The 26,039-nt window shown below is 57.4% G+C and overlaps 1 protein-coding gene across 4 annotated transcripts in view; it reads right to left on the bottom strand.

Annotated features, from left to right (window-relative positions):
* Nucleotides 1-6,558: 6,558 nt before the first annotated feature.
* Nucleotides 6,559-26,039, bottom strand: part of MACROD1 (mono-ADP ribosylhydrolase 1) — a 200,394-nt gene continuing 180,913 nt past the window's right edge. For 2 of the 4 annotated variants that reach the window (XM_050960532.1, XM_050960534.1), the window contains 6 exons: nucleotides 19,666-19,782; nucleotides 11,016-11,137; nucleotides 10,635-10,665; nucleotides 10,467-10,540; nucleotides 9,873-9,954; nucleotides 6,559-6,760 (listed from right to left, as the gene is read on the bottom strand). In XM_050960532.1, coding sequence (XP_050816489.1) covers nucleotides 6,729-6,760; nucleotides 9,873-9,954; nucleotides 10,467-10,540; nucleotides 10,635-10,665; nucleotides 11,016-11,137; nucleotides 19,666-19,782 — 458 coding nt within the window. In that variant the 3' untranslated portion in view covers nucleotides 6,559-6,728. Of the gene's footprint in view, nucleotides 6,761-7,301; nucleotides 7,338-9,872; nucleotides 9,955-10,466; nucleotides 10,541-10,634; nucleotides 10,666-11,015; nucleotides 11,138-19,665; nucleotides 19,783-26,039 lie in introns of all 4 variants that reach the window. The other 2 variants (XM_050960533.1, XM_050960535.1) reach the window with 2 other exon arrangements.

Below are 26,039 nucleotides of genomic sequence, written 5' to 3'. Positions count from 1 at the left end.
GAAGATATCTCGCTGCTGTGGGTCACCTGGGAAGAGCGGGAGGGTCTTCTACAGCAATGCGGATTCCGCCCTGGCCCCTATGCAGCTTGCCTGTGTCTTGCAATGGTCCCCCCATCCCTCATGGCACAGTGGTGCGGACGCGTTAGCCTGACTGGGACAAGGACCACAGTGGCTCTCCCAATAAACTTGCGCAAGCGCATTGCCCACGCTCTGGCTGAAACTTTTGAAGAGATTACCAAGGCCGATTACCGCAACGTGATAGACCACATCAATGGGCTATTCCACATCTAGGCATGCATGCATGCAGCCCTAACCCTCCCTCCTCTCCTGAAAATTTCCATCCTGAAAATAAAAGCTGCTTACCGGGAACCCGCTCCTCTGCTTGTCCTCCACCAAGTACCAGCTGCTGCAACTGGCTACCTTCCTCCTGGCTTGAGAAGAGCTCCTGGCTGCATGCCTCAAGGGACTCCGGGGTGTCTCCCCTCACCCCAGTACCCTCACTCTCGGTTTCCTCCTCCCTCCCCTCTGCTCTGAAGTGTCCATCGTGGTCCTTGGATTGGTGGTGGGGTCACCCCCAAGTATCGCGTCCAGCTCTTTATAAAAATGGCAGGTCGTGGGGACAGCACCAGAGCAGCGGTTTCCCTCGTGGGCTTTGCAATAGGCACGCTGTAGCTCCTTCACTTTAACCCTGCACTGCAGCACATCCCGGTCATGGCCCCTTTCCAGCATGGCCCTTGATACCTGCCCATAGGTATCATAAGTCCTACGACTGGAGCGCAGCTGGGACTGCACAGCTTCCTCCCCTCAAACACTGATGAGGTCCAGCAACTCGCCATTGCTCCATGCTGGGGCTCGTTTGGCACGTGGAGGCATGGTCACCTGGAAAGATTCACTGATTGCACTCCACACCTGGCTGAGCAAACAGGAAGGGGATTTTTAAAATTCCCGGGGCATTTAAAGGGTGGGTCACCTGAGGCCAGGGCAGTAGAGTTCGAACTGATGAGCAGAGTGGCTGAACAGGCATTCTGGGATATCTCCGAATACCTCTGGAGGCCAATAACAGCGCTTTTGATGGCCACTATGGCGGAGCAGCGCTGCAGTCGTTATTCCCCAGGCCGAGGTGGAGTACAGCCAGCGCTGTAGCCAGGGAGATACAGCGCTGTATGTGCCTTGCAAGTGTGGACAGTGAGTGAGTTGCAGCGCTGTACAGCCACCACCAATGCTGCAACTCTCCAGTGTAGCATGGGATGTTTGAAAACAGCAAAGGCTCCTTTGCTCAGGCTTTGTGTCAAGCTGCCTGAGAATGGTCAGGGAAATGCACCAAGTCCTTAAGACAGGCCCGGCTAAGAGCTGAAGCTTGTCCTCCAGGTGTTGGAGTAAGGCTTCTGCAGAGTTAGTTCCATGTGTTGTCCTTTCAATAAGGATTGCATTGATTGGTCGGCCCAGGGGTGGGGGCTGTACACCTTGTTGCTGCCCCTGATGCATTCTAGCAAGAGTTAGCTTTCCCACACTGGAGCCCTGCCTCCTGCCAACAGTTGGAGGCTTTACCCCAGTACTGCACACCGGTGAGAGAGCCCCTCTAACAACCAGTCACTGCTTTGTCAATAAATTAATAAAGAACCACCTTGGGGTTGTTAAGCTGAGGTGCCACTGCAGCAATCCGTGACAGTTCATCTTGACCATACATAATATACCACACCATGCTTTAGATAGAGACTGCTCCTAATAGAGATTGGCACCATGCAGGCAGTGGAACCACTTCTGGCACCTCGGATCCAGCTGAGCAGCAGGGAAATGCTCTGGAACCTTTATGCTGACACCAAAGCTGGGCCTTTGGCCTTGAGCTGCTCTGAAGCAAAGTTCATCTCACGGGGGGCGGGGGAGGCGGCACGAGGGGGAGAGGAAGACAGCTAAAATGACTCTCAGCTATATTCCTTGCATTAAGACAGTCACCTCCATGCCCTCTCTGTATACCTTTAGGAGGCCCCATCCCAGCAGTTTCAGGGAATGAAACTGGCTTCTGACCATTAAGGCCTATTAATTGCGGGGAGGAAGTAGGCTTGTGGCAGGCTCTGTACAAAGGGGACATTATCCACCCTTTTATTAGCTTTCTAAGGTTGAGCTCTTAGAGCACGTCCCACACACCACCCAGCAAGAGAGGGACTTTGCGCCCAGCTGCAGGGGCTGTGCAGTGCTACCCTGAGTCACGTGGAACAGGCTCCTGCTACAGTTCCCCAGCCAGGAGCAGAGCTGATGGGCTGGGTTGGTCACACAGGCACATCTGGGTTGGTGTGATGCCCAGCTCGCACATGACCTAACCCCAGCCAGTCCAGCTCCTGGAGTGTAGCACACGGCCATGCCTCATAGATTAGAGGGATCCCTTGTGGAGCCAAGTGGGCCTTTGCCCAGCAGAAACCCCTCTTTGTTTCAGCCATAGCTTCCCAGGGAGGAGGTTGGTTAGGTTCAGGTCATGTCTCACTTTTGAGATGTTTCCAAGAACATTTCAGAGTTGTCAAATGCTCAGACAAATCTACTGGCTCTTATGGAAACTGCTAGGGTGAGTGCAACTTTCCAATTGTGCCATCAATGGCTATAACTGATTTAGGGAAGAGAGCATGGGGGGGCAGGGAACTGGGACTATGACAATGGCTGTGCCTGTTTGATAACACAGAAGAAAGTGAGCTTGACTGCTTATGGATCAACAGCCTAACAGATAAAGCAGCTGCTACAGCTCACCTCATCGCACTAGGGAACAGGATGGCTGCCTTATTGCATACCTGTCTACAGGGTGTAGGGCAAAAACCTATGTGATCATGGGCGACTTCACGTTGAGTGACATGTGTAACGCATGCTGGAGTTCAGACTGCCAGTACTAAGACATCCTTGGTACCTCTAAACTGTAGGGGACAATTTCCTAAAGCTTTAAAAAAATAAAAAAGGGTGGCGGGGGGGCGGGTGTTGCAGTCAACATAGGGCAGAATTCTTTAGTAGACCTTGTCCTAACAGAGTGGAAGTGCTCATCAAACTAAAAATTAACAGTAGCTTAGCTACCAGTGCTCATGACTAGATCACATTTATAATGTGCACATGCACTGCATGCCATTTTAATCAAATCAGCTGGAAGGAAAAATTTAAATCGGAAAAATATTAATTGGTAAAAACCTCACAAGATACCCAGAAAGCCACAATACCACACTTGTGGAAGACAGCTGTGCTGGTCAAGAGCATTTAAGAGGGGAACTGAAGGCAATAGATAGATTATCACACATGGAAGAAGAGGAAAATTGACAGTAATGAATGCAAGTCAGAAGTTAAGAAGTTGATCAGGGAAGCCAAGAGCCAAGGAGAAGCTATGGCTGGCAGTATTAAGGAAGCTTTTTTTAAGCTATCTACACTTTCCATGCTATGGAGGCTGTTAGACAGAAGCTACTAAAGTCAGACATTAAAAAAAAAAAAAAAAAACAGCCAAGAGTCCAGCTTGGACTCCAAGAGTCCAGCAGGACAGCCCATGTCAATTCTCTCCCAGCTCGATGCGGAAAGGGATTTGAACATGAGTCTCCCACAGTGCAGCAGCTGTCCCAACCACTGGACTCTGGGCCTATTGAAGCTGATCCCCTTTGGCTAAAATACTTCAGTGACTGAGCAGAGACAGGGCCATCTGCCACTCCCTGGGCAAGTGCCCGGAGCCACCAGGCTACGGGTTAGACGACAGTTCCTCGCCCCTCCCCCCCCCCGCCAAGCCCAGATATTTAGCACATCTATCCTCCCCAGATTTGGGCAGGTATCTCAGAATCAAAGCAGGTGCTGAGCTGGGTCAAAATGCTTCTGGTTGACATTACTGTGTTTCTATGCCTTCAGGTTGGCCAAAGCTGGGTAAGGAACGCGGCACCAGTTTGACAATGGTTTCAGGTCGGCCAGACTGCATTTTTCAGCAAATCAGCTCTTGGCTGAAGAGATGTCCCCCAGCTTTACCTGTGGGTCTGGGTGGGGCCGGCTTTAGGAAGTGCGGGGCCCAATTCGAACAGTTTTGACGAGGCCCCAGCAGGGATGACTAAACAAACAAACAAAAAAACTTGTGGGGCTTGTACTCACCTGATGGCGCTCTGAGTCTTTGGCGGCACTTCGACAGTGGGTCCTTCACTCACTCCAGGTCTTCAGCTGCACTGAAGGACCCGCCGCCGAAGACCCAGAGCGAGCGAAGTACCCGCCACTGAAGACCCAGACTGCCGCTGGGTGAGTAAAAATTAAAAAGGCACCTCTAGCCAGGGGAGGGATTCTCACTAGGAACGGGGCCCAATTCTGGGGGAATTGGTGGAAAAGGCCTAAAGCCGGCCCTGGGTCTGGGTGGCTGAGTCACCAGGGCCCCAGCCCCACAGGTGTCTCTGGTCCACCAAAACTCCTCCCCTGCCCCCCAAATTAGAACCCTAGAGTCCCAATGTTGGCCCCACACAAATGGGGCACAGAAGTCCCCATCCCACCAGCCTACTTTTGCCATCGTGGAACCCAAGAGTCCTGGCACCCACTCCAGCTCCACCACTGCAGAACCCAGCAGTCCGGACATTCTCCTGCAGCCTGAGGCACTGAAATCCTGAACGTGCCCCCCCCACCCCCAAAAAACCCCAACCCTTCCGCCCCACCAGAATGGAACCCTGGAATCCACCCCCTCAGGCCCTGCCACATTCCCAGAGCAAAAGGAGATGAGGATGGGGACCGTCATCCTGCAATGTAGCTCCTGTCCCAGGCTTCCTCCCCTATGAGCTCTGTGGCTGCAGAGTGCTGGGTATTAACAGCCACTGCCCAGGAGGGGGTCTTGCAACACCCCCGGTTAGTAGTTCCCCAGCCCTTGAGCAGACACCTTGATGAACAAAAGAGGCTTTTAGGGCTGGTCTCTGCCCCCCCCCCCCCAGGTGCCCTACTCAGCTCCAGTGACACCCTCTAGATCCCCCATTTCCAGGGCATGTAGCCAGCTGGCTCCCTGCTGCAGAGAGCACCACTCTGCCCCACCCCCATAGCTCTGCTCACACCCGTAATTCCTGACCCACAGCCCCACTGGTGCCCCTCACTCCTGACCCACAGCCTCCTGTTAGCCCCACACACAGCTCTGTTGGCGCCCACCCCCCCAATCCTAACCGACAGCCTCCTGCTAGCGCCCCCCCCGCTCTGTTGGTGCCCTTCAAGCCTAATCCACAGCACCCCCCCCACAGTTCCACTACTGCCCCTCACTCCTGACTTGCAGCAACCCCCCCCCCCGCCGCCCCAGCCCAGCCCTCAGCCAGCTGAGGCATCTGCTGTTGCGCACCAAGCTAATCTGCATTCTGCCCAGCAGCCTCCGCCGCTGCCTTCATCTCCTGCTCCAGCCAGGTGTGACGGGGAGATGGGAGCTGGGTGCCCCCTCCCCGCACTTAGCGGGAGAGCTAGTGAAGGAAATTAACTAACAAGGCTGCACCGCCAGCCCTGATCCTGAGAGAGGCACACATAGCCCCCCCCTTCCCCGAGCATGTCCCCCCATCAGATGTTCCCCTCCCACCTAGCATGGCAAGGCAGTTGGGGCACAGTCAGTGCCACACTAAGTCCCCGCCCCCAACCCATTCCCCACTCAGAGTGCTGGAAACAAACTAGGAATCCTGGCTTCCAGCCCCTCCCCCAATCTCTGGGTCACCTCCCTCCCCATGCTGGGGACAGAACCCAGGCGTCCTGCTCCATAACAGGAGTTCCCAGAAGAAGAGTGAAGGGGGGGAGGGGGTTTGAATGCCAGCCCCCCAACCCCAGCTGTGGGGAAGCAGAACAGACAGATCCCCTTCTGCAGGAGCACAGCTGCAGTGTCTTGTGGCTAGGCCAGGCAGGGCACAGAAGGGCCCTGGACTCCAAGGTTCTAGCCTCAGGTCTGGAAAGGGGTGGGGGTGGGGGGGGGCTAGTGTGTGGGGAGGCTGAGAATCTGGACTCCTGGGTTCCAAGTTAGCCAGCCCCCTGCCTTATCTGCTAGACAGTTACCAGTCCTTCCTAGGATCCAAGTCCCTCCAGAAGCTGCACAAGCCATTCCCCAACAACCCCACAGCCCAAGCTGTCAGCAGGTGCCTGCCTGGAGAAGCCTTTTAAAGGCACCTGATTAACCCCCCCCCCAAACCAATTAACCTGCCCCCATCACACCTATGTGTATGTGTGTGTCTAGGTCTGGGGGTCACTGTCCCTGCCCCCGAACCACCAATATCTGGGTCTGGGACATTTAGTGCAGCCCCCTGGATAGACCCCAGGAGTCCTGAGTGCAGCACATCCCTACTGAAGAGTTGAGGGGTGGCACGTGCCCCTGAATTCCTGAACTATCCAGACCCCAAACCCTCTCACCACGCTGTGTTTGTCTCGGTCCCTGCTGCCCCCTGCTGGAGGGACCAAGCCCTGCTCTGTGTCCGCCCCTACCGCCCCCTGCTGGACAGCATCAGAACGGCCCAGCCAGTCTCCCAGCTTCGGATCCGGTACCCAGGCCCCTCCCCACCCCGAGGAAGCTCCCAGCCAGGGGCCATAGGACAGGGACTCTCCCAGAAAGCAGCAGCAACACGATAATTCAAAGCAAATAACTTTATTAGCTAGGTGGGAAACGAGGGAGGGTCTCACTGGGGGAAGTGAAGGTGCTGATGTTGGGAGGGTCTTTTCTCTCCCGGGTGCAATAATGTAGGGGTTGAGGGACAATCAGCAGAGAAGGGGGCAGGCAGCATCTCTGGGGGGGGGGTCTTTCAGGGCTGGGCTGCCAGCTGCTCGCTGGTGTCTGTGGGGGAAGAAAGACGCAGGGTCAGATCTGTGCATCCAGGGGCATCAGGGGGCAACAAGCCAGGACCAGGTGCATGGCGGGGGGGGGAAGGGGGGCAGAAGGAAGGCAGCATTTGGTACTCAACCCCCAGTGGCCATGGGATCAGTGCCTCATTCCCAACCTGCAGCCACCCCCAATCGCAGCTCTGGGCTCCCTCCCCCAGCTCAGCTGGTACCCCTCAATCCCAGCCTGCAGCCCCCTTCTTTGCCAGCCCTGGGATCCCAGCCCAGCTCCCCTGGTGGCCCTCCGTCCAGACCCACAGCCCCCTGCTATCCGAGCTCCGCCAGTGCCCCTGCATCCCAATGCATGGCCCCCACTGCTATCCCAGCTCTGCCAATACCCCTCAGTCCTGACCCACAGCCCCGCCTCTTATCCAGCTTTGCTGGTGCCCCTCAGTGCCCCCCGCTAGCCCAGATAATGTGGTTCTGGGGTTAGTGAGTGGGGGGGTCTGGGGTTAGGGGAGTTCCCCCCACTGCACACGGTGCTGGGCTGGGCTTACCCATCGCAAGGAGGGAGGGATGGGGTCAGGATCAGGCTAGAAATAAGAGAAAGGGGAGGGTTAATCCAGGGAATTCCCCCCCAAAACACACCCAATGCTCAGTGGGCGTGGGGAAGGGGAGAGACCACTCCCATCTACCCTCCCTGGGTGTCCACAGGGTCCATCCAAATCTGTGTGGGGCAGGACAAGGGGGAGAGGAAGGGCCTCCATGTACTGGATGGGGAAGGGTGCAGAGCCTAGGCTGGAGGCATGGGTGGAAGCGGCAGCAGGGGGATGTTCCCATGGGAAGGGGAGAAGCATGAGTTGTGGGGTGGGGCCCAGGGCTGGTGGGGAGGGAGGTGGCGAGCACTAGGGGGATGGGGAAGAGTTTGGGGCAGGAGGATGGGAAGGGGTTGGGGAGCTGTGGGGGCAGGTCAGGAGGCTGGGGGGGAGGGGTCCAGAGGGGAAAGAGTCCCTGGTTGCAGGGGCTCAGGGGGAACAGCTGTAAGCAGTCAGGGGATAAGAGAGAAGGTCCCCTCACAGATCAATAACTAGTTACAAGACAGAGAACAAAGGGTAGGAATCAATGGTCAGTGTTCACATTGGAGAGCAGGGAGTGGCAGGGTCCCCCAAAGATCTGTACTGGAACCAGTGTGGTTCAACATATATCATAAGTGATCTGGAAAAGGGGGTGAACAGTGAGATGGCAAAATCTTCAGATGATACTAGACTACTCAAGATCGCTGTCAGCTTTGGACTGAACTAAGAGTTACAAAGGGATCTCACAAAGCTGCGTGACTGGGCAACAAAATGGCAGATGAAATTCAATGTTGACAAATGCAAAGTAACACACATTGAAAACATAATCCTACTATACAAAAATGATGGGGTCTAAATTAGCTGTTAGCACTCAAGAGAGATCTTGGCGTCATTGTGGCTAGTTCTCTGAAGTGATCTGCTCAAAAATGCTACCAGAATGTTAGGACCCATTGGAAAAGGGACAGATAATAAAACAGAAAATATCATAATATCACTAGATAAATCCATGGTACATCCACACCCTGAATACTGTGTGCAGCTCTGGTTGCCCTGTCTCAAAAAAGCTACAGTAGAATTGGAGAAAGTGCAGAGAAGGGCAACAGAAATGAGTAGGGGGACGGAACCACTCCCATATGAGAGACTGAAAAGACTGGGAGTGCTCAGCTTGGAAAAGAGACGACTAGAGGGGATATGATAGAGGTCTATAAAAATCATGACTGGTGTGGAGAAAGTGCGTAAGGAAGTGTTATTTACCCCTTCCCATAACACAAGGACCAGTGGGTCACCCAATGAAATTAACAGGCAGCAGGTTTGAAACAAACCCAAGGCAGTATTTTGTCACCCAACGCACAGTCAGCCCGTGGAACTCATTCCCAGGGGATGTTGTGAATGCCAAAAATCTTATCCAAAAAGGAATTGGATAAGTTCACAGAGGACAGGTCCATCATTGGCTACTAGCCAAGATGGTCAGGGATTTATCTCATGCTCTGGGTGTCCCTAAACCTCCAACTGCCAGAAGCTAGGACAGGATGACAGGGGATAGATCACTCGATCAATTGCCCTCTTGTGTTCATTCCCTCTGGGGCACCTGGCATTGGCAACTGTCACAGGATATGGGGCTAGATGGACCATCGGCCTGACCCAGTATGGCTGTTCTTATGTTCTTAAGCTGGCTGAGAGGGTCCTGCAGGATAAGGGGAGTCACAGGAGAGCCCTGAGAGACTGGTGAGGAGAGGTTGGGGGGAAGAGTGGGGGAGACTATGGGGGATCGGGAGCTGTACCAATGGGGAACTAGAGGATTGGCGGGCTTGGGAGTGTCCTAGGGGTCAGAGTGGGGAGTTATGGGGGCTGAACCAAAGGGGAAATCGATGGATTGGAGGCCAGGGGTTTTAGGGGGAGGAAGGTCCTGGAGGGGCAGGGAGAACTGCAGGGGGTATCCATGAGGACCGTACCAATGGGGAAGTTGTGAGATGAGAGTTTGGGGGAGTGTACCCATGGGGAAGTAGAGGGGTGGGGCTCTGGGGGACCGTACCAATGAGGAAGTAGAGCGGTGGAGGTCTGGGGGAGCCGCACCAATGGGGAAGTAGAGAGATGGAGGTCTGGGGTGGGGGCGTACCAATGAGGAATTAGAGGGGTGGAGGTCAGGGGATCTGTACCAGTGAGGAAGTAGAGGGGTGGGGGTCTGTGGGGGACATACCAATGGGGAAATAGAGGGGTGAAGGTCAGGGGAGCCATACCAACAGGGAGGTAGAGGGGTGGGGATCTGGGGGGGGGGGGGCATACCAATGGGGAGGTAGAGGGGTGGAGGTCAGAGGAGCCATACCAATGAGGAAGTAGAGGGGTGGGGATCTGGGGGGGGTCCTTACCATTGGGAAAGTAGAGAGGTTGGGGTCTGAGGGGGCCACACTAATGAGGAAGCAGAGGGGTGGAGGTCAGGGGGGCGTACCAATAGGGAGGTAGAGGGGTGGAGGTCAGGGGAGCCGTAACCAATGAGGGTCTGAGGGGGCGTACTAATGGGCAGGTAGAGGGGTGGGGATTGGGGGGGTGGCGTACCGATGGGGAAGTAGAAGGGCAGCTTCTCCTTGTAAATCTCCTCATCCTTCTCCTGGAAGACGCAGATCACCAGCCGGTCGACCTGCCGGGTGTGAGCAGGGATGTGGGTCAGTGGTGGGGAGGGACTCCAGCATTGGAGGTGTGGGGGAGAGGACTCAAGGGTTGGCAGAGCTGAGCGCTGCAGGTCTGGGCACCTGGCCTAAAAAGACTCAACTCCTCCCCTGATCATCACCCCACCACCACATCCCTCAGGTCACAATGGTGTGAGAACAGCCACAGGTCCGCTCACAAACACCATTGTGCACACACGTGCACATTCACAGTCACCCATGTGCATGTTCACAAACACCAACGTGACACTCACAATCCCATTCACACCCATGTGCATGCTCACAAACACCGTGATGCTCACAATCCCATTCACACTCATGTGCATGCTCTCACACACCCATGTACACACTCACCTCCCATATGCCCAATGCCCCCAGCACCTCCATGTTCCTGCACACATTCCCGCGTGCGCCCGCTGTTCACACCCCTGTGCTCCCATGGGCAGCGAGGTGCCCAGCAGGGGGCGCCCACACTTCCCCTCACCTTCTCCTTGTTCACCTCCAGCCACTCCCGCAGCGTCCTCAGGACGACCTCGGCCGCGGCATCACTGGGGTACCCTGGGGGCAGAGCAGCAGGGATCAGAGCTGGGACCTGCAGCGAGGCCCCAGCCCAGGAGAGGGGCTCAAGTTCCCGGCCCAGCCCCATACTCACCGAACACACCCGTGGAGAGACAAGGGAAGGCCTGGGAGGAGAGACAGACTGCGGGTGAGAGAGACACTTGCCACCCCCCCAGCACCCACCATCCCCAGCACCCCATCCCCCACACAACTGCCACCCCACACCGCTGCTCCCCCAGCATCCGCCCCCTCAGCCAGCACCATCCTCCACAACACTGCCCTCATCCCCCCACCGCCCTTACCCATTGCCCCCCACAGCACTGTCCCTCTAGCACCCCTCCATACAACGCCTCCTCCCAAACCTCCCTCTGCCCTCCACAACCTCTTCCCCATTTGCATAAACCTCCTTTCTCCCCAAGTGTGTGACCCCCAGCAAACCCCAGCCCCTCCCTCGTGCACCCCCAGGTTCTCTCACCACGGTGCGGAGTTTGTTCTCCACGGCCAGTTTCAGGCTGTTCTTGTAGCAGTTCTCCAGCTCCTTTTCCTGGGCAGCGCTCGGCTCTCCCTGGGCAATGGGACCCACTGCGTGAATGACGTCTGCACAGGGGGAAGACAGGGGGATGAGAGCTAGGGAGACCCCCTCATCCCGCAGCACAGCACAGCACCCCCTAGTGCCGGACTGGGGCATGCACTGACTGGAAGGGAGAGCACCCCCTACTGAGCCCCGCCCCACAGCACAGTACCCCCTAATGCCGCACTGAGAGCGAGGGGAGAGCACCCCCTACTGAGCCCCACCCCGCAGCACAGCGCCTCCTAGTGCCACACTGACTGCAAGGGGAGAGCACCCCCTACTGAGCCCCGCCCCACAGCACAGCGTCCCCTAGTGCAGCACTGAGAGCGAGGGGAGAGCACCCCCTACCGAGCCCTGCCCCGCAGCACAGCGTCCCCTAGTGCAGCACTGAGAGCGAGGGGAGAGCACCCCCTACTGAGCCCCGCCCAGCAGCACAGCATCCCCTAGCGCCACACTGACTGTGAGGGGAGAGCACCCCCTACTGAGCCCTGCAGCACAGCGCCCCCTAGTGCCACACTGACTGCAAGGGGAGAGCACCCCCTATGGAGCCCTGCAGCACAGCACAGCGCCCCCTAGTGCCACACTGAGAGCGAGGGGAGAGCACCCCCTACTAAGCCCCACCCTGCAGCACAGCGCCTCCTAGTGCCACACTGAGAGCGAGGGGAGAGCACGCCCTACTGAGCCCCACCCCGCAGCACAGCGCCTCCTAGTGCCACACTGACTGGAAGGGGAGAGCACCCCCTATGGAGCCCTGCAGCACAGCACAGCGCCCCCTAGTGCCACACTGAGAGCGAGGGGAGAGCACCCCCTACTGAGCCCCACCCCGCAGCACAGCGCCTCCTAGTGCCACACTGACTGCAAGGGGAGAGCACCCCCTACTGAGCCCCGCCCCACAGCACAGCGTCCCCTAGTGCAGCACTGAGAGCGAGGGGAGAGCACCCCCTACCGAGCCCTGCCCCGCAGCACAGCGTCCCCTAGTGCAGCACTGAGAGCGAGGGGAGAGCACCCCCTACTGAGCCCTGCAGCACAGCGCCCCCTAGTGCCAAACTGAGAGCGAGGGGACAGCACCCCCTACTGAGCCCTGCCCCGCAGCACAGAGTCCCCTAGTGCAGCACTGAGAGCGAGGGGAGAGCACCCCCCTACTGAGCCCCGCCCCGCAGCACAGCACCCCCTAGTGTCACATTGACTGCGAAGGGAGAACACCCCCTACTGAGCCCTGCAGCACAGTGCCCCCTAGTGCTGAACTGACAGCGAGGGGAGAGCACCCCCTATGGAGCCCTGTAGCACAGCACAGTGCCCCCTACTGCCACACTGAAAGCGAGGGGAAAACGAGCGAGGGGCCTTGGCAACGGCTGGTCCCTTCTGAGCCTCCGCAGAGAACAAACATCGAGTCTGTCCCTAAGTTCCTCATTCGCCAAAACTTCCCCCCCAGTTTCATTTTCGGTTCAACCCAAAACAATTCCCACCCCCGACTTTTTGGAACCAGCAGCAAATCCTCTGCTCAGTTCTGCCCCCCGACCTCTCCTGCTCGCTGTGGGCAATGCCACCAGGCTGCTTGGCCCCCAGGCATCCCTCCTGCTGCTGTGTCCGTCTGTTCATCCAGCGGTCCCTGGACAGGGATGGATATTAATGAGCCCCCACTGGGAGATCCCCCTCCCATCATGCTCTCTTCGCTCATTTCCATGGCAGACAAGGATGCTGGACACTACTCGGGGCTGGGATGGGGTGTGGGACATTCATACATGTTGCACAGAACGCTGGGTATCAAGGATCAGCCTTGCCAACTCTGCGTAGGGGGGTATCTTAGCCACAGCCTGGCCACCTCCCCCCCCCCCCGCAAGGTCACCCAGTCATGAACAGAGAGCCCCCCCCCAGCAGCTCTGCCAGTGCCCCTTAACCCTGACCATTGACTACCAATTGAACTGAACTGCAATGCTGACAACAGAGACCTGGCAGCTCATTACATGAGTGACGAGGTTGGATTTGAAGATGGGGCATGGGAGGTGGGAGCTGCAGGGGACTGGGGACCACCCCATCTATTTAATATTCCTGACACACACATGCAGTGAGCGCTGAGCCAGAGCCCAGCAAAGGTCAGAGCTGTCATTTCTCCCCATGCACTGCGCCCACCTGGCTCTGGGACTGGTTTGATCTTAAACCCGGGTCTGGAAATGTCTTGACAAGATCCCCAGTGTGCCCTGTCCCTTTCCCAGCTGCTGCCCACCCCTAGGCCTGGCTCTGCTCTCTTGCGGGCAGCATGGGATGCAGAGCCCTTCCTAATCTTTGCCCAATCTGGGTGGAACTCAGGAGTCCTGAATCCCAGCCTCCTGCTCTGACCCACTCTATCCCACCCTCCACTCGGAGCCAGGCACAGAACCCAGGCGTCCTGGCTCCCAGCCCCCCGCACTCTAACCCACAGACATGCCCCCCAGCCAGAGTCGTCCTCCAAGGTCATGTCGCTGACAGAGGAGCTGTCAGCCCAAGATCTGAGCCCTACTTCATGCCCCATCAATCAGCGGCTGCTTGTCCTTCAGCTCCAGAAGGTTTTGCTCCAGCTAGGGCCCTGATACCCACCCAGCTGCAAAACAGCCTGTGCCCCTCCTCATGCTGGGACAGAACTAGGACTCCTGGCCCCTGCAATTCTAACTGCTAGACTCCACTTCCCTCCCAGAGCCAGAGCCAGAACCTGAACCCAGGATTCCTGGCTCCCAACAACCCCTCCCCTCCAGCAGTCTGTGGGCTCTGGCAGTGACTCATACCACCGAGGGAGGTGCTGGCTCTATTCAGCCCAGGCTGCCTGGCTGCTGTTGTCCTGCTGTGTCCCTGGGGCAGGGGCTGAGGGGTCCAGTCCTGCTGCTTGTGTAAATGCCAGTTGTTCCAGTGTGAGTGGGGTCCTGTTGGGCCGGGCACTGCCCAGACCCTGACTGAGATCAGGGCCCCAGTGTAGCAGGGTGTATTGGGAACTCTGAGGCTCAGCTGCTTTGTTATTGTAGGGTTTTTTGAGAGCATGCTGCTGTGTTTTAATGGCGGCTCCCTAAATCCCCCTGAGGCACAGATCTGGCAGCAGGAGCAGACATGCTGTCAGATAAGGGAGTGAGGTTTGGAGGGGGGTGGGGAGTGGAAGCTGTTTCTCCTGGGATCCAGGCCCCTGCTGAGCCCCCCAGCCCACTACCTGTAGCACAGCAACCCCTTGTTCTGTGAGGCTGCTGCCAGCTCTGGGAGGGCACAGCACCCCTGCAGCACAGAGCAGGCACCAGCTCTGAGGGCAGCACTGCAGGGGGTGGGGATGGGATGAGGCCTGGTCTCTGTCCCTGGCACTGGGGACTCTAGGAACCCCCCAGCCCTACGGGCACAGAGAACGGGCTCCCAGGCGCCAGCCTCAGGGAGAGCTGAGCAGTGTGGGACACTCAGTCCCAGCAGGGAGACGGGGAGGCTTGGCAGGAGGGGTCCTTTCCAAGGCTCCAAGGGGAAGACATGGCTGAGAGGGGAATGTGCAGGGGACAAAGGCCAGGGAGGGAGGGGAACCAACCCCTCAGCTTCGTTGGGGAAGGTGATGTACTGCCAGGAGCTCTAACCACTAGACCCCACTCCCTTCCTAATGTGAGGGATGGACCAGGCGGGGAGTGCAGTGTGCCAGGATGGGGCCATAGGGGGACCCCTGTGACACTGCAGAGGTGGAAGAGCCAAGAGGGCAGAGGGGGCACAGAGGGGCAGTGCAGGGGATACAGGGTGGTAGTGGAAGGGACACAGGGGGTGCAGAGGGCACAGAGGGACAGTGCAGGGAGTACAGGGGGTGCAGAAGACACAGAGTGGCAGTGCAGGGGATACAGAGTGGTAGTGGAGGGGACACAGGGGGTGCAGAGGGTGCACAGGGCCAGTGCAGGGGGAACAGGGGGTGCAGGAAGTGCAGAGGCACATAGTGGCCATGCAGGGGACACAGGGAGGCAGTGCGTGGAACACAGGGGGTGCAGGGCCATGGGGGGTTCAGGAACCTACCCTATCCCCTCTGGCAGGGTGTGTGTGGGGGTCTGTCTCTGCCCTAGTTATTTACTGGCCCCATCATGTTATTTGTGCATCGTATTAGCTTTTGCTCTGGGTTGATTCTGGATGCACCCACCCCTCCCCTCCATGTCTGCCTGTCCCTTCTCCCTGCCATATCCCCCGGCTCAATCCATCTCCTCCCCCACTCACCCACCCACCCACCCCCTGCCAAGCTCTGGGCTGGGGACTCCCTCGAGGAGCTGGTTTGCAGAGTGTGTGTGTGTGTGTTTGTGAGAGAGAGAGATCTGTGTGGGTGTGAGATCAGAGTGTATTATCAATGTATCTGTGCGAGACCAGTGTGTGTGTGTTTGTGTGTGTGTAAGAGAGAGGGAGAGAGATCAGTATGTGTGTTAGATCAGTGTGTGAGAGAGATCAATGTGTGTGCACGGGAGATCAGCAGGTGTATGTAATCAGTATGTGTGTGATCAGTGTGTATGTGTGTAATATCAGTGTGTGTGATCAGAGGGTGAGATCAGTGTGTGCTTGTGTGTGAAATCAGTGCATATGATCTTGATGTGTGCATTTGTGCATGATGAGTGTGTGAGATTGACATGTGTGATCAGCAGGGATCCTAGTTTTCCACGATAAAAAAGCCAAAATTCTCTGATAAAAAACCATAGAAATCTTTGTTTTTCCATGATTAAAATTCAGCACAGAACTTTAGTTCCCCTGCCACAATATCTACAGGTATCAACTGAATACAATTTTTATTGGTATATAGTAGAACCCCGTAGAGCTGAGTATCCATTATCCAGCTCTCTGGATTTAACCGAACCACCAGTCTGAGATCAGTGTCTGAGTGTGAGATCAGTTTATGTAAGATCAATGTGTGTGGGATCAGTGTGAGTCAAGATCAGTGTGTCTGAGATAAGTGTGTTTGTGAGATCAGTTTGTGTAAGATCAATGTGTGTGAGATCAGTGTGTGAGTTGAGATCAGTGTGAGTGTGCAGTGTGTGATCAGTGTGTAAGATCAATGTGTGTGAGATCAGTGTAGGTGAGATCAGTGTGTGAGTGTGAGATAAGTGTGTGTGAGGTAAGTGTGTGTGTGTGATCAGTGTGTGTGAGTTGAGATCAGTGTGTGTGAGATCCATGTGTGTGATCAGTGTGTAAGATCAATGTGTGTGAGATCAGTGTGTGTGTGTGTGTGTGTGTGTGTGTGTGTGTGTGTGTGTGTGTGTGTGTGTGTGTGAGATCAGTGTATGTGAGATCACTGTGTGAGGTCAATGTGTGTGAGATCAGTGTGTGTGAGATCTGTGTGTGTGATCACAACCCTACCATTCCCCTGCCCCGCCATTTGCACAGAGTATCGCTGCCTGCCCTACACATCATGCCTCTCCCTGACAGCCTGGTCGATAGCACTTTGTATTTACTGTTCTTGTCTATAATATTAGCCTGATAAATAGAGTGCTGTTCACTCCCCCTCCCCTCCGGGATGTTACTGATAACACGCATGGCCAGCAGCCAAGGGCCTGCATGACAGATCTCCCCAGCACTGCAGGTGGTCCTGGGTGGGGGGCTGTAAGGAGCAGCAGGGCCAAGGTGGGGTTCAGCAGGAGGCGCTCTGCCCCCTCACTGTCAGCACTGGCTCCTCTGCCCCAGGATGGTGTTGGGAGGAGCTGGGCTGCAGGGAACAGCAGGGGGGCATCTCCTTCCCTCACTGCCTGTCCCAATGGGCCTTGCAGATCAGCATCAGCTGAGACCTTCCTGCACCCAGTGTGCGTGTCTGTGAGAGCAGGATGGAAAGGAGTGTGTATGATATCACAGTGTGTGTAACATCTCGGTCGTGGTGTGTGCAGTGCCTGGCACAATAGGGCCCTGATCTCAGTCAGGGTCTGTGCAGCACCTGGCACACTGGGGCCCTGATCTCAGTCAGGGTCTGTGCAGCGCCTGGCACACTGGGGCCCTGATCTTAGTCAGGGTCTGTGCAGCGCCTGGCACACTGGGGCCCTGATCTCAGTCAAGGTCTGTGCAGCGCCTGGCACATTAGGGCCCTGATCTCAGTCAGGGTCTGTGCAGCGCCTGGCACACTGGGGCCCTGATCTCAGTCAAGGTCTGTGCAGCGCCTGGCACAATAGGGCCCTGATCTCAGTCAGGATCTGTGCAGCACCTGGAACACTGGGGCCCTGATCTCAGTCAGAGTCTGTGCAGCACCTGGAGCAATGGGGACCCTGATCTCAGTCACGGTCTGTGCAATACCTGGCACACTGGGGCCCTGATCTCAGTCAGGGTCTGTGCAGCGCCTGGCACAATGGAGCCCTGATCTCAGTCAACAGTCCTTAACCAGAAGAGCTACAATCTAAATACACAGGGACTGGGTGGGAAAACAGAGTTGCACAGAAGGGAAGGGACTTGATGGCAATAGAACCCAGGCATCCTGACTCCCAGTCCAGTGCCCCATCCTCTGGGCTGGGCTCAGCACAAAGACTCCAGCCATTTGCAATAACCCAGTGAGGTTGCAGCCCCCCACTTTGCCCCACATTGCAATGCCCTGCTGGGGAGCCCCCCGGGCAGAGAGCATGATGCTGTGCATGGCCCCCTCTCCCAGGTGTCAGTCGCACGTCATTCCACGATGCAGCTGGTGAGACTTGGGGGGACGAGTTGAGAACAACCCCCGCTTCCCTGGCAGATCTCATTCCGGCCCCCTCCCTTCCAGCCGGATCATGGGGGGGACCCCAGCTCTCTGTGCCTCTGCTCTGCGGGGTAGGGAATGCACAGCTTAGGGGTGAGGAGTCACCAGCTACCTGGGGTCTCCTCAATCCAAGGTTCTCTGATGGCAGTGAAGGACAGACCCCCAGGGGTACAGCACAGGGGTGACACTGAGAAACCCTGCCCACGCCTACTTTACACACACACACACATAGCTTTACACATGCAGAAGTACTGCTTTCCATACACAGACACACTTGAGGTGCACACTGCTTTACACACACACACACACTGCTTTACACACAGTCACAAACGCACTGCTTTTTATGCACAGTCACACACACAATAAGCTGTGGAACTACTTGCCACAAGATGTCACTGGAAGGCAGCAAATTCACAAAGAATGACAGGAAGGACTTTAGAACAGGGAGCCAGGACTCTTGGGGTCACATTCAGCTCTGGGAAGGGAATGGAGTCCAGTGGTTGGAGCAGGGGGCTGGGAGCTAGACTCCTGGAAGAGAGTGGGGTCTGGTGGTTAGAGCAGCCCCCAGACATGGTCTGCCTTGCAGGCCTCCTGACCCGAGGTCCTGGCTGGGCATACGGATGTGGCCCCGCCTTTCCTTGATAAGCACAGCAGAGCAGCTGGCTGGGCCACTGCAGTGCATCCCCATGGGGCTGGCTCTGAAACACAGGGAGAGGATCACACTGCTTCTTGCACCCACCCCAGTTCCACAACCTGACACTCCCAAAGTCCACAGTCTGACAGATCCACCCACACAGCCAACCTAACCCAGCTTTACACACAACCCCATTTTATACACACACGCCAGGACCCCCTCCCATCCACACCCAATCACCCACAGTCAGATTTCCCAGTGCTCCGCTCCCATTCAGAGCTGGGATTCTCCCGGCCAGCCCCTTCCAGCTGGGCCCCCAGCTAGCCCAGCTCCCCCTACTGAGCGATGGCACCAGGCAGTGCGGGGCTGTTTGTGCCACATCTCTCTGGGGCGCAATGATGCAAAACCCCAGACGCAGCTTGTTTTCCACATGTGCTTCTGCTGGCATGCAGGTGATGAAACTCAGGGGTGGGTGTGCATGTCTGTGTGTGTTGACAGCCTGTGCACGCACCTCTGGGATTGTGTGTTGTGCAGGTGTGGACATGCAAGCAGGAGTGGGTGTATGTGCAGGCAGGGTGTACATGGACCCATGTGTGTGTGTACATGTGGGGAAGTTGGCAGGAGCGGAGGCGTATCTGTTACACAGGCTATATAAGCAACTCACTGGGACTCAGGTCTCCTGCTGAATTCACACAAACACACTCTGCCCAGCTCCGGACATCTGCGCTTTGCTTCTCCTGCCACACTTGTACTGGGCAAAGTGCTACCCAGGAGTGTTTACACCAGTATGTCCAGTGACTGCACAGAGTCAGAGACCCAGATCTCTCTGTGCCAGGTACCTAAACCAGAGTATCAGAGCAATTGAGACACAAGTCTCCTCAATTCTCCACCCCCTCCACACACACACTGTAATGTGTGAGGCCGGGCAGTGCTGTTATCCCTGTTATACAGATGGGAAACTGAGGCACGATGAATTGTCCAGGGTCCCACAGGAAGCCTAGGGCCGAGCAGGGATTTGAACCTGTCTCTCCTAAGCCTCTGGCTATCCCTCTACCCAGTGGGCCAGGCTTTCTCTTCAACAGGCCACCCCTCCTGCACCTGATTCCCTGGGGAGCGGAACCTGTGACGTCCTGTGCGCTGCACGAAGCAGCAGTGGGCACGGCCCCGGCACCACCAAGCCATGGCACGACAGCCTGGCCTGCTGGACCCAACGGATGCTCCAGACAAGACCCCCAGCCGGTGACACTCACATTTGGCTGGGAGCCGGTATCCACAGCTGAGCTTGGCTTTTCCTGTCTCACACCCGTTCAGGGATCGGCATTCCTCTTTGAGCAGCTCCCCGGCAGCCCGGTGAATGCACCCGTCCACTGCAAGGCAGAGAGGAGGCAAAACGTTATCCTGGCATCAAGCAATACCGTAGGGGCACGGTCCCACCAGTAATGTCACCGCTGGGCATGGCAGGGTGCAGTTCCGTCTACTGCCACTGGGGACTTCTGGAGCTGCAGCAGCCCTGCAGAGTGCAGTACTGCGTGCTGCCACTGGGGGGCGGTCAACATAAATGGTTAACTGCCCTGTTACTGCTACCAACATAATAGCCGTAGCCTAAATTTCGGGGCTGAAGCTCGAAATCCCAGCTGATGATCCCTGGAAGGTGATGGGGGTCCTTACAGATATTGTAGGAGCATTGAGAGGCCACCCACTGAGGTCAGGGCCCTGTCGGGGGTGCTGCAGACACAGGGAGAGATGGTCCCTGCCCCTGGGCCCTCACAATCTAAGTGGACAAAGGGTGGGAGAGGGAAACAGGCACTGAGGGGGAAGGGACTTGCCTTAGGAGATTAGTGGCAGAGGTGGGAACATAACCCAGGAATTCTAGCTCCCAGCCCTCCTGCTCTAACCACTAGACCCCACTCCCCACCCAGATCTGGGAATAGAACCCTGATTTCCAGCCCACTAGATACACATCTCCCTTTGCTGTCCTGCCACAAAGAAGCCAGAGACTAAATTCTTTGTTTAACAGGGATAGTCCAGGGACCTAGGCTACCATCCTTCTGCTAGAGGATAAACCTACTGGCACCCCCACCCCGCATAGCACTGGCTGTTTGAATGCACACAAGCACCCACATCCCCCCACAGCTGGGGGCTGCTAGGGGATAGAGACCCTAACCCGGTTGGCCATCCCCCTTCAGGTCTCCAATCCTATTACAGATCTCAATACATTAGAGCTAATGAATCCTGTCCCAGTCCCATTCTCCGCCATCCATTCTCCCCTCAGGGAGGAGTAGGTGGATGGATTATAAAAATAAGCCGAAGCAGATTATCATTATTTTTTGAAAACAATTCCCTCTTTCCAGATTCACTGAGCGAGAGGGATTTACACACTGATCTGGGGATTAGCAGGCAATGGAGGTGTCGTCCATGTGTCAGTCACTGCAGCTGATCTAACTACTAGTCACCACTCCCCTCACAGACCTGGGATAGAACCCAGGTGTCCCAGTTCCCACTCACCTACCCTCCCAGAGCCAAACATAGATCCCTGGGGTCCTGACTACCTACCCCCCTTCTCTAACCATTAGATTCCCTCTCTCAGTGGGGTGGGGGGGGTGCCCAGGCAGGTGGGTGGGAGAGTGTTGTCAGCACCGAGTTCATTACAGTGACACATTGATTGGGTGTCTCCATTATTAGCTCGTTGCCTGTCCGTCCTGTGATCCATAAAGCAATATTTCACCTGCCGGGCCTGGTGGGGGGCAGAGAGGAATTGGGCTGGATTGCAGCCAGTGCTGGAACATGGCACAGAGCAGGAGGGCTAGGTGTGCTGACAGCTCCCTGGGTGTGTGCATCTAGGGTAGTGTCAGGGAGGGGGTGGGAGTGGGGTCTAGTGACAGTGCACAGTGGGGGCACATGGGGGATAGAAGGGAGATGGAAGAAGCTGGTGGGGGGGCAGGAGGAAGGGAGTTGAGTAGGGGATGGGTTTTGGTGCCAGCAGGGACTGGGTGATGGGGCGGCAGTGGGAAATAGGGGGATGTGAGATTGGATGGGAGATGGAAGGCAGGTAATGCTGGCAGGGGGATTCAGTGGAGGATGGGCAGCAGTGGGGAGCTGGCAGGGACAGGGGGGTGGGTGCCAGTGGGAGGGACAGTGAGGGATGAGGTGCAGGAAGGAATGGGAGGGGCAGAAACTGGGGGCTGGAAGGGACAGGGACACCAGTGGGACATGGGGGTTGGGTGCTGGTGGGGTTGGGGTGGACAGTGAGTGACGTGGCAGGGGGGGCGGGCAGGGGGTTGGATGCCAGCAGGGTTGTGCGGATGGTGGGGGATGGGGATGGAGTGCTGGCAGGGTTGGGGGACAGTGGGGGAGGGGGATTGGGTGCTGGCTGGGTTGGGAGGATGGGGTGGCAGGGGGGAATGGGAGCAGGGGGTGCCATCAGGGTTGGTAGACAGTGAGGGATGGGTATGGGAGGGACAGTGGGGGATAGGGGTGGGGGGACTGGGTGCCAGCAGAGTTGGGAGGGACAGTGGGGGGGAGAGATGGATGCTGGCAGGGTTGGGAGGGACAGTGGGGGGAGAGATGGGTGCTGGCTGGGCTGGGACAGTAGGGGGGAGATGGGTGCTGGCTGAGTTGGGAGGGACAGTGTGGGGGGGAGATGGGTGCTGGCTGAGTTGGGAGGGACAGTGGGGGGGCTGAGTGCTGGCAGGGTTGGGAAGGATGGGGGAGATGGGTGCTGGCTGGGTTGGGAGGGGCAGTGGAGGGGGAGATGAGTGCTGGCTGGGTTGGGAGGGGCAGTGGGGGGGAGATGGTGCTAGCTGGGTTGGGAAGGACAGTGGGGGGGAGATAGGTGCTGGCTGAGTTGGGAGGGACAGTGTGGGGGGGAGATGGGTGCTGGCTGAGTTGGGAGGGACAGTGGGGGGGGCTGAGTGCTGGCAGGGTTGGGAAGGATGGGGGAGATGGGTGCTGGCTGGGTTGGGAGGGGCAGTGGGGGGGAGATGGTGCTAGCTGGGTTGGGAAGGACAGTGGGGGGGAGATGGGTGCTGGCTGGGTTGGGAGGAACAGTGGGGGGGAGATGGCTGCTGGCAGGGTTGGGAGGGACAGTGGAGGGGGAGATGGGTGCTGGCTGGGTTAGGAGGGACAGTGTGGGGAGGAGATGGGTGCTGGCTGGGTTGGGAGGGATGGGGGGAGATGGGTGCTGGCTGGGTTGGGAGAGATAGTGGGGGGGAGATAGATGCTGGTTGGGTTGGGAGGGACAGTGGAGGGGGAGATGGGTGCTGGCTGGGTTGGGAGGGATAGTGTGAGGGCTGAGTGCTGGCAGGGTTGGAAGGGATGGGGGAGATGGCTGCTGGCTGGGTTGGAAGGGACAGTGTGGGGGAGATGGGTGCTAGCTGGGCTGAGAGGGACAGTGTGTGGGGGAGATGGGTGCTGGCTGGGTTGGGAGGGATGAGGGGAGATGGGTGCTGGTTAGGTTGGGAGGGACGGTGGAGGGGGAGATCGGTGCTGGCTGAGTTGGGAGGGACAGTGCGGGGGCTGAGTGCTGGCAGGGTTGGGAGGGATGGGGGAGATGGCTGCTGGTTGGGTTGGAAGGGACAGTGGGGGGGAGATGGGTGCTAGCTGGGTTGGGAGGGACAGTGGGGGTGGGGAGATGGGTACCAGCAGGGTTGGGAGGGACAGTGGGGGTGGGGAGATGGGTACCAGCAGGGTTGGGAGGGACAGTGGGGAGGAGATGGGTACCAGCAGGGTTGAGAGGGACAGTGGGGAGGAGATGGGTGCCGGCTGGGTTGGGAGGGACAGTGGGGGGAAGATGAGTGCCAGCTGGGTTGGGAGGGACAGTGGGGGGGCTGGGTGCCAACAGGGGCTGGGGGATGATGCTTTGGAGGCCAGTTGTGCCCCCGTTCCCGTGGCAGGCTGCGCATGGAGGGGCTATTTTTGGAAGTTTCTGGCTGCGGGGGAGGCGCCCATCATTTCCACTCTGCACTGTGGAGCTTTGAATCCCCCGTCCCTGCCCGAGGTTATTTGCGGCTGGATTCATAAACCCCCGAGAGCAGGAGTGGGAGGAGAGCTCCCCTCCCCCGAAGGTCTCCCAACCCATCCTACAGGGACCCTCCCACTCATCCATCTCTCTGCTGGGATATGGCCTGACTTACCAAACTTAGCTCCCCTCCCCAGCCAGCCAGTCCTCTGCCCTAGGGCTGGATCAGAGCTAGGGCCCCTAAGAGGGGAGAGACTCCATGTCTCATTTCCCCCAGCCAGCCCATCCCCCTCTGCCTGCCCTGGGGACAAGCCCCCTGCACAGAACCATAGGTAGCTCACTCTAGCCAAGGAGCAGATAAAATGTTGTGCCATTTTGTGTGGGTGCGTGAGGGGCCGGCGTGGGCTTGTGGATTGGGGGTTACCTTTCCTGCCCTAGCCCCGAGGCTGCACAGATCTCAGCTAAAGCCTTCATGCCCCTGCAAAGCCAGAGCTTCTGGCAGGAACCGAGTCAAGGCGGCAGGACGCCAGGGGAGCCCTCGTGCCAGGAATGAGCACGGGTCAGAGCAATTGCACGGCATACTCCAGTGTGTGTTTGTGTGTGTGTGTGTGTGTGTAAATCCCCAGCACGCATTGCAAACCAGGGTCTACAATCCTGCAAAAATATACTGCACTTAGGACTCTGCACCTGCCACTGAGATGCAGCCACCTCTGAGATGGAGCCTGGGGTGGATTGTACAGAGATCCCTGCGGGATGCAATTATTGCAGTGAGATGGGAGGGGGGCAAGTCCCCAGGGCAGGTGTGGGGATCTAGCACAGCAGAACTCAAGCACTCTGAAGGATGAATGGCCCCCTCCAAGCTCCCTTAGGGAGAGGTACTTGCCTGCCCATGCTGCAAACAGCCCAGAGTGTGGGACCCCAGGAGTCCTGACTCTGGGCCGCTCTAACCCACTAGGTCCCTCTCCCCTCCCAGAACTGGGGGTAGAACCTTGGAGCCTTACTCCCAATCCCACAGCTCTAACCACTGGATCCCACTGCCCTCCTCCCTGACATGCACCTTGTTAGTGTGAGCAATTTTCCCATTGCTCCCCAGTTTGCCTCCCCCCCTCCCTCCCGCTAAGCCTGCTGGAATGGGTCCCCGGATGGCGATTGGAAATGACAGCTGCGGAAAGGAGAACAGTGCCTGGGAAAGGGCAGAGTATGTGTGTGTGCACGTGAGATCATGAGATAAACAGCCACACAAGTGCTCTCTGTTTGGGGAGTGGATGATGTGTCTGGTGCACAGACAGAGATGGAGACAGACGCACAGACAGAGCCACTGGGATGGGAGGTGGCCTCTTGGCTCTGATTTGCAAACCCACAAGGGGTCTGTAGCACCTTCCTGTTAAAACACCCACCCTCCCTTCCCCGCCTGGTACAGGCAATATCCCAGCCCTGCAGATTCTGAGGAGCTGAGAGGATCATCAGGGAGCCCCATGGGATAACTAGGATTCACAGAGTGGGGCTCAGTAGGACGTGCTTCCCCCGCCACAGTGAGTGCAGACCCCAGTGCCCATGTGCAGTGCTAGAGGACACTGAGCTGCAGGGAGCAGAGTCGGGGCTCAGTAGGGGTCACTGTACTATGGGAATCAATACTGATCCCAGTGTCTCAGTCCCATGTTATCGTCACTAGACCGCATTACCATTCCAGAGCCAGGAACAAAACCCAGAAATGATGACTCCCAGCTGCCCCTGTTCTCATCCACCAGATCCCGTGCCGTTCTGCAGCTGGGGACAGAACCCAGTAGTTCTGATGCTCAGCCCCCCTGCTCTAACCAGTAGATCCCACTCCCCTCTAGATGGCCAATGCAGGGATGACTGACCAGGCTGTGGCATGGTTGCACACAGGTCCACTGGGGTCAAGGCACAGTCCATTAGAATCCCCCTGGGAACGGCTCCCCCTTCGCCCCACCGCCCCGCACCCTGTAGAGCAGCCATCCACCCACGGCTCAGCCAGGGAGCGGCTGATTAGGCAGCCTGGTCTGTATAATGAAGACCCTAATCCCATCTGAAGGGTAGCGCAATGGGATAGCGCCAGTAATCCACTTCCCCCTTTATCCCTTACATAAGGGAATGGACCCCGGAGCCATCTGTCAGCGAGGGATTATTCCCGTTGCAATCTCATCACAGACAATTACGGCTCCCTCCCTTCCTCCCTCCCTGCGGCTGGGGTCCGGGCAACTGGGAGCCAGGCACGTAACTGTGCAGCATTACAGGATGTGCCAGAGAGGGACAGATCCCCACGGCCCATGGCCAGCACCTCAGAAACACAGACTGTACAAACCCACCCCTGCTCTCGCTCACTGCACCCCACTCCCCTCTCGGTGACTGGAATGGAACCCAAGAGTCCTGCCTCCCATCCCTGCTCTAACCAACGGACCCCACTCCTTTCCCAGAGGCAGGAATGGAACCCAGGAGTCCTGCCTCCCATCCCTGCTCTAACCAACAGACCCCACTCCTTTCCCAGAAGCAGGAATGGAACCCAGGAGTCCTGCCTCCCATCCCTGCTCTAACCAACGGACCCCACTCCTTTCCCAGAAGCAGGAATGGAACCCAGGAGTCCTGCCTCCCATCCCTGCTCTAACCAATGGACCCCACTCCTTTCCCAGAGGCAGGAATGGAACCCAG

This window comes from Gopherus flavomarginatus, chromosome 6, assembly GCF_025201925.1.
Source record: "Gopherus flavomarginatus isolate rGopFla2 chromosome 6, rGopFla2.mat.asm, whole genome shotgun sequence".
In the NCBI taxonomy this organism is placed as follows: Eukaryota; Metazoa; Chordata; order Testudines; family Testudinidae; genus Gopherus; species Gopherus flavomarginatus.
This window is presented reverse-complemented; position numbering and strand designations above follow the sequence as displayed.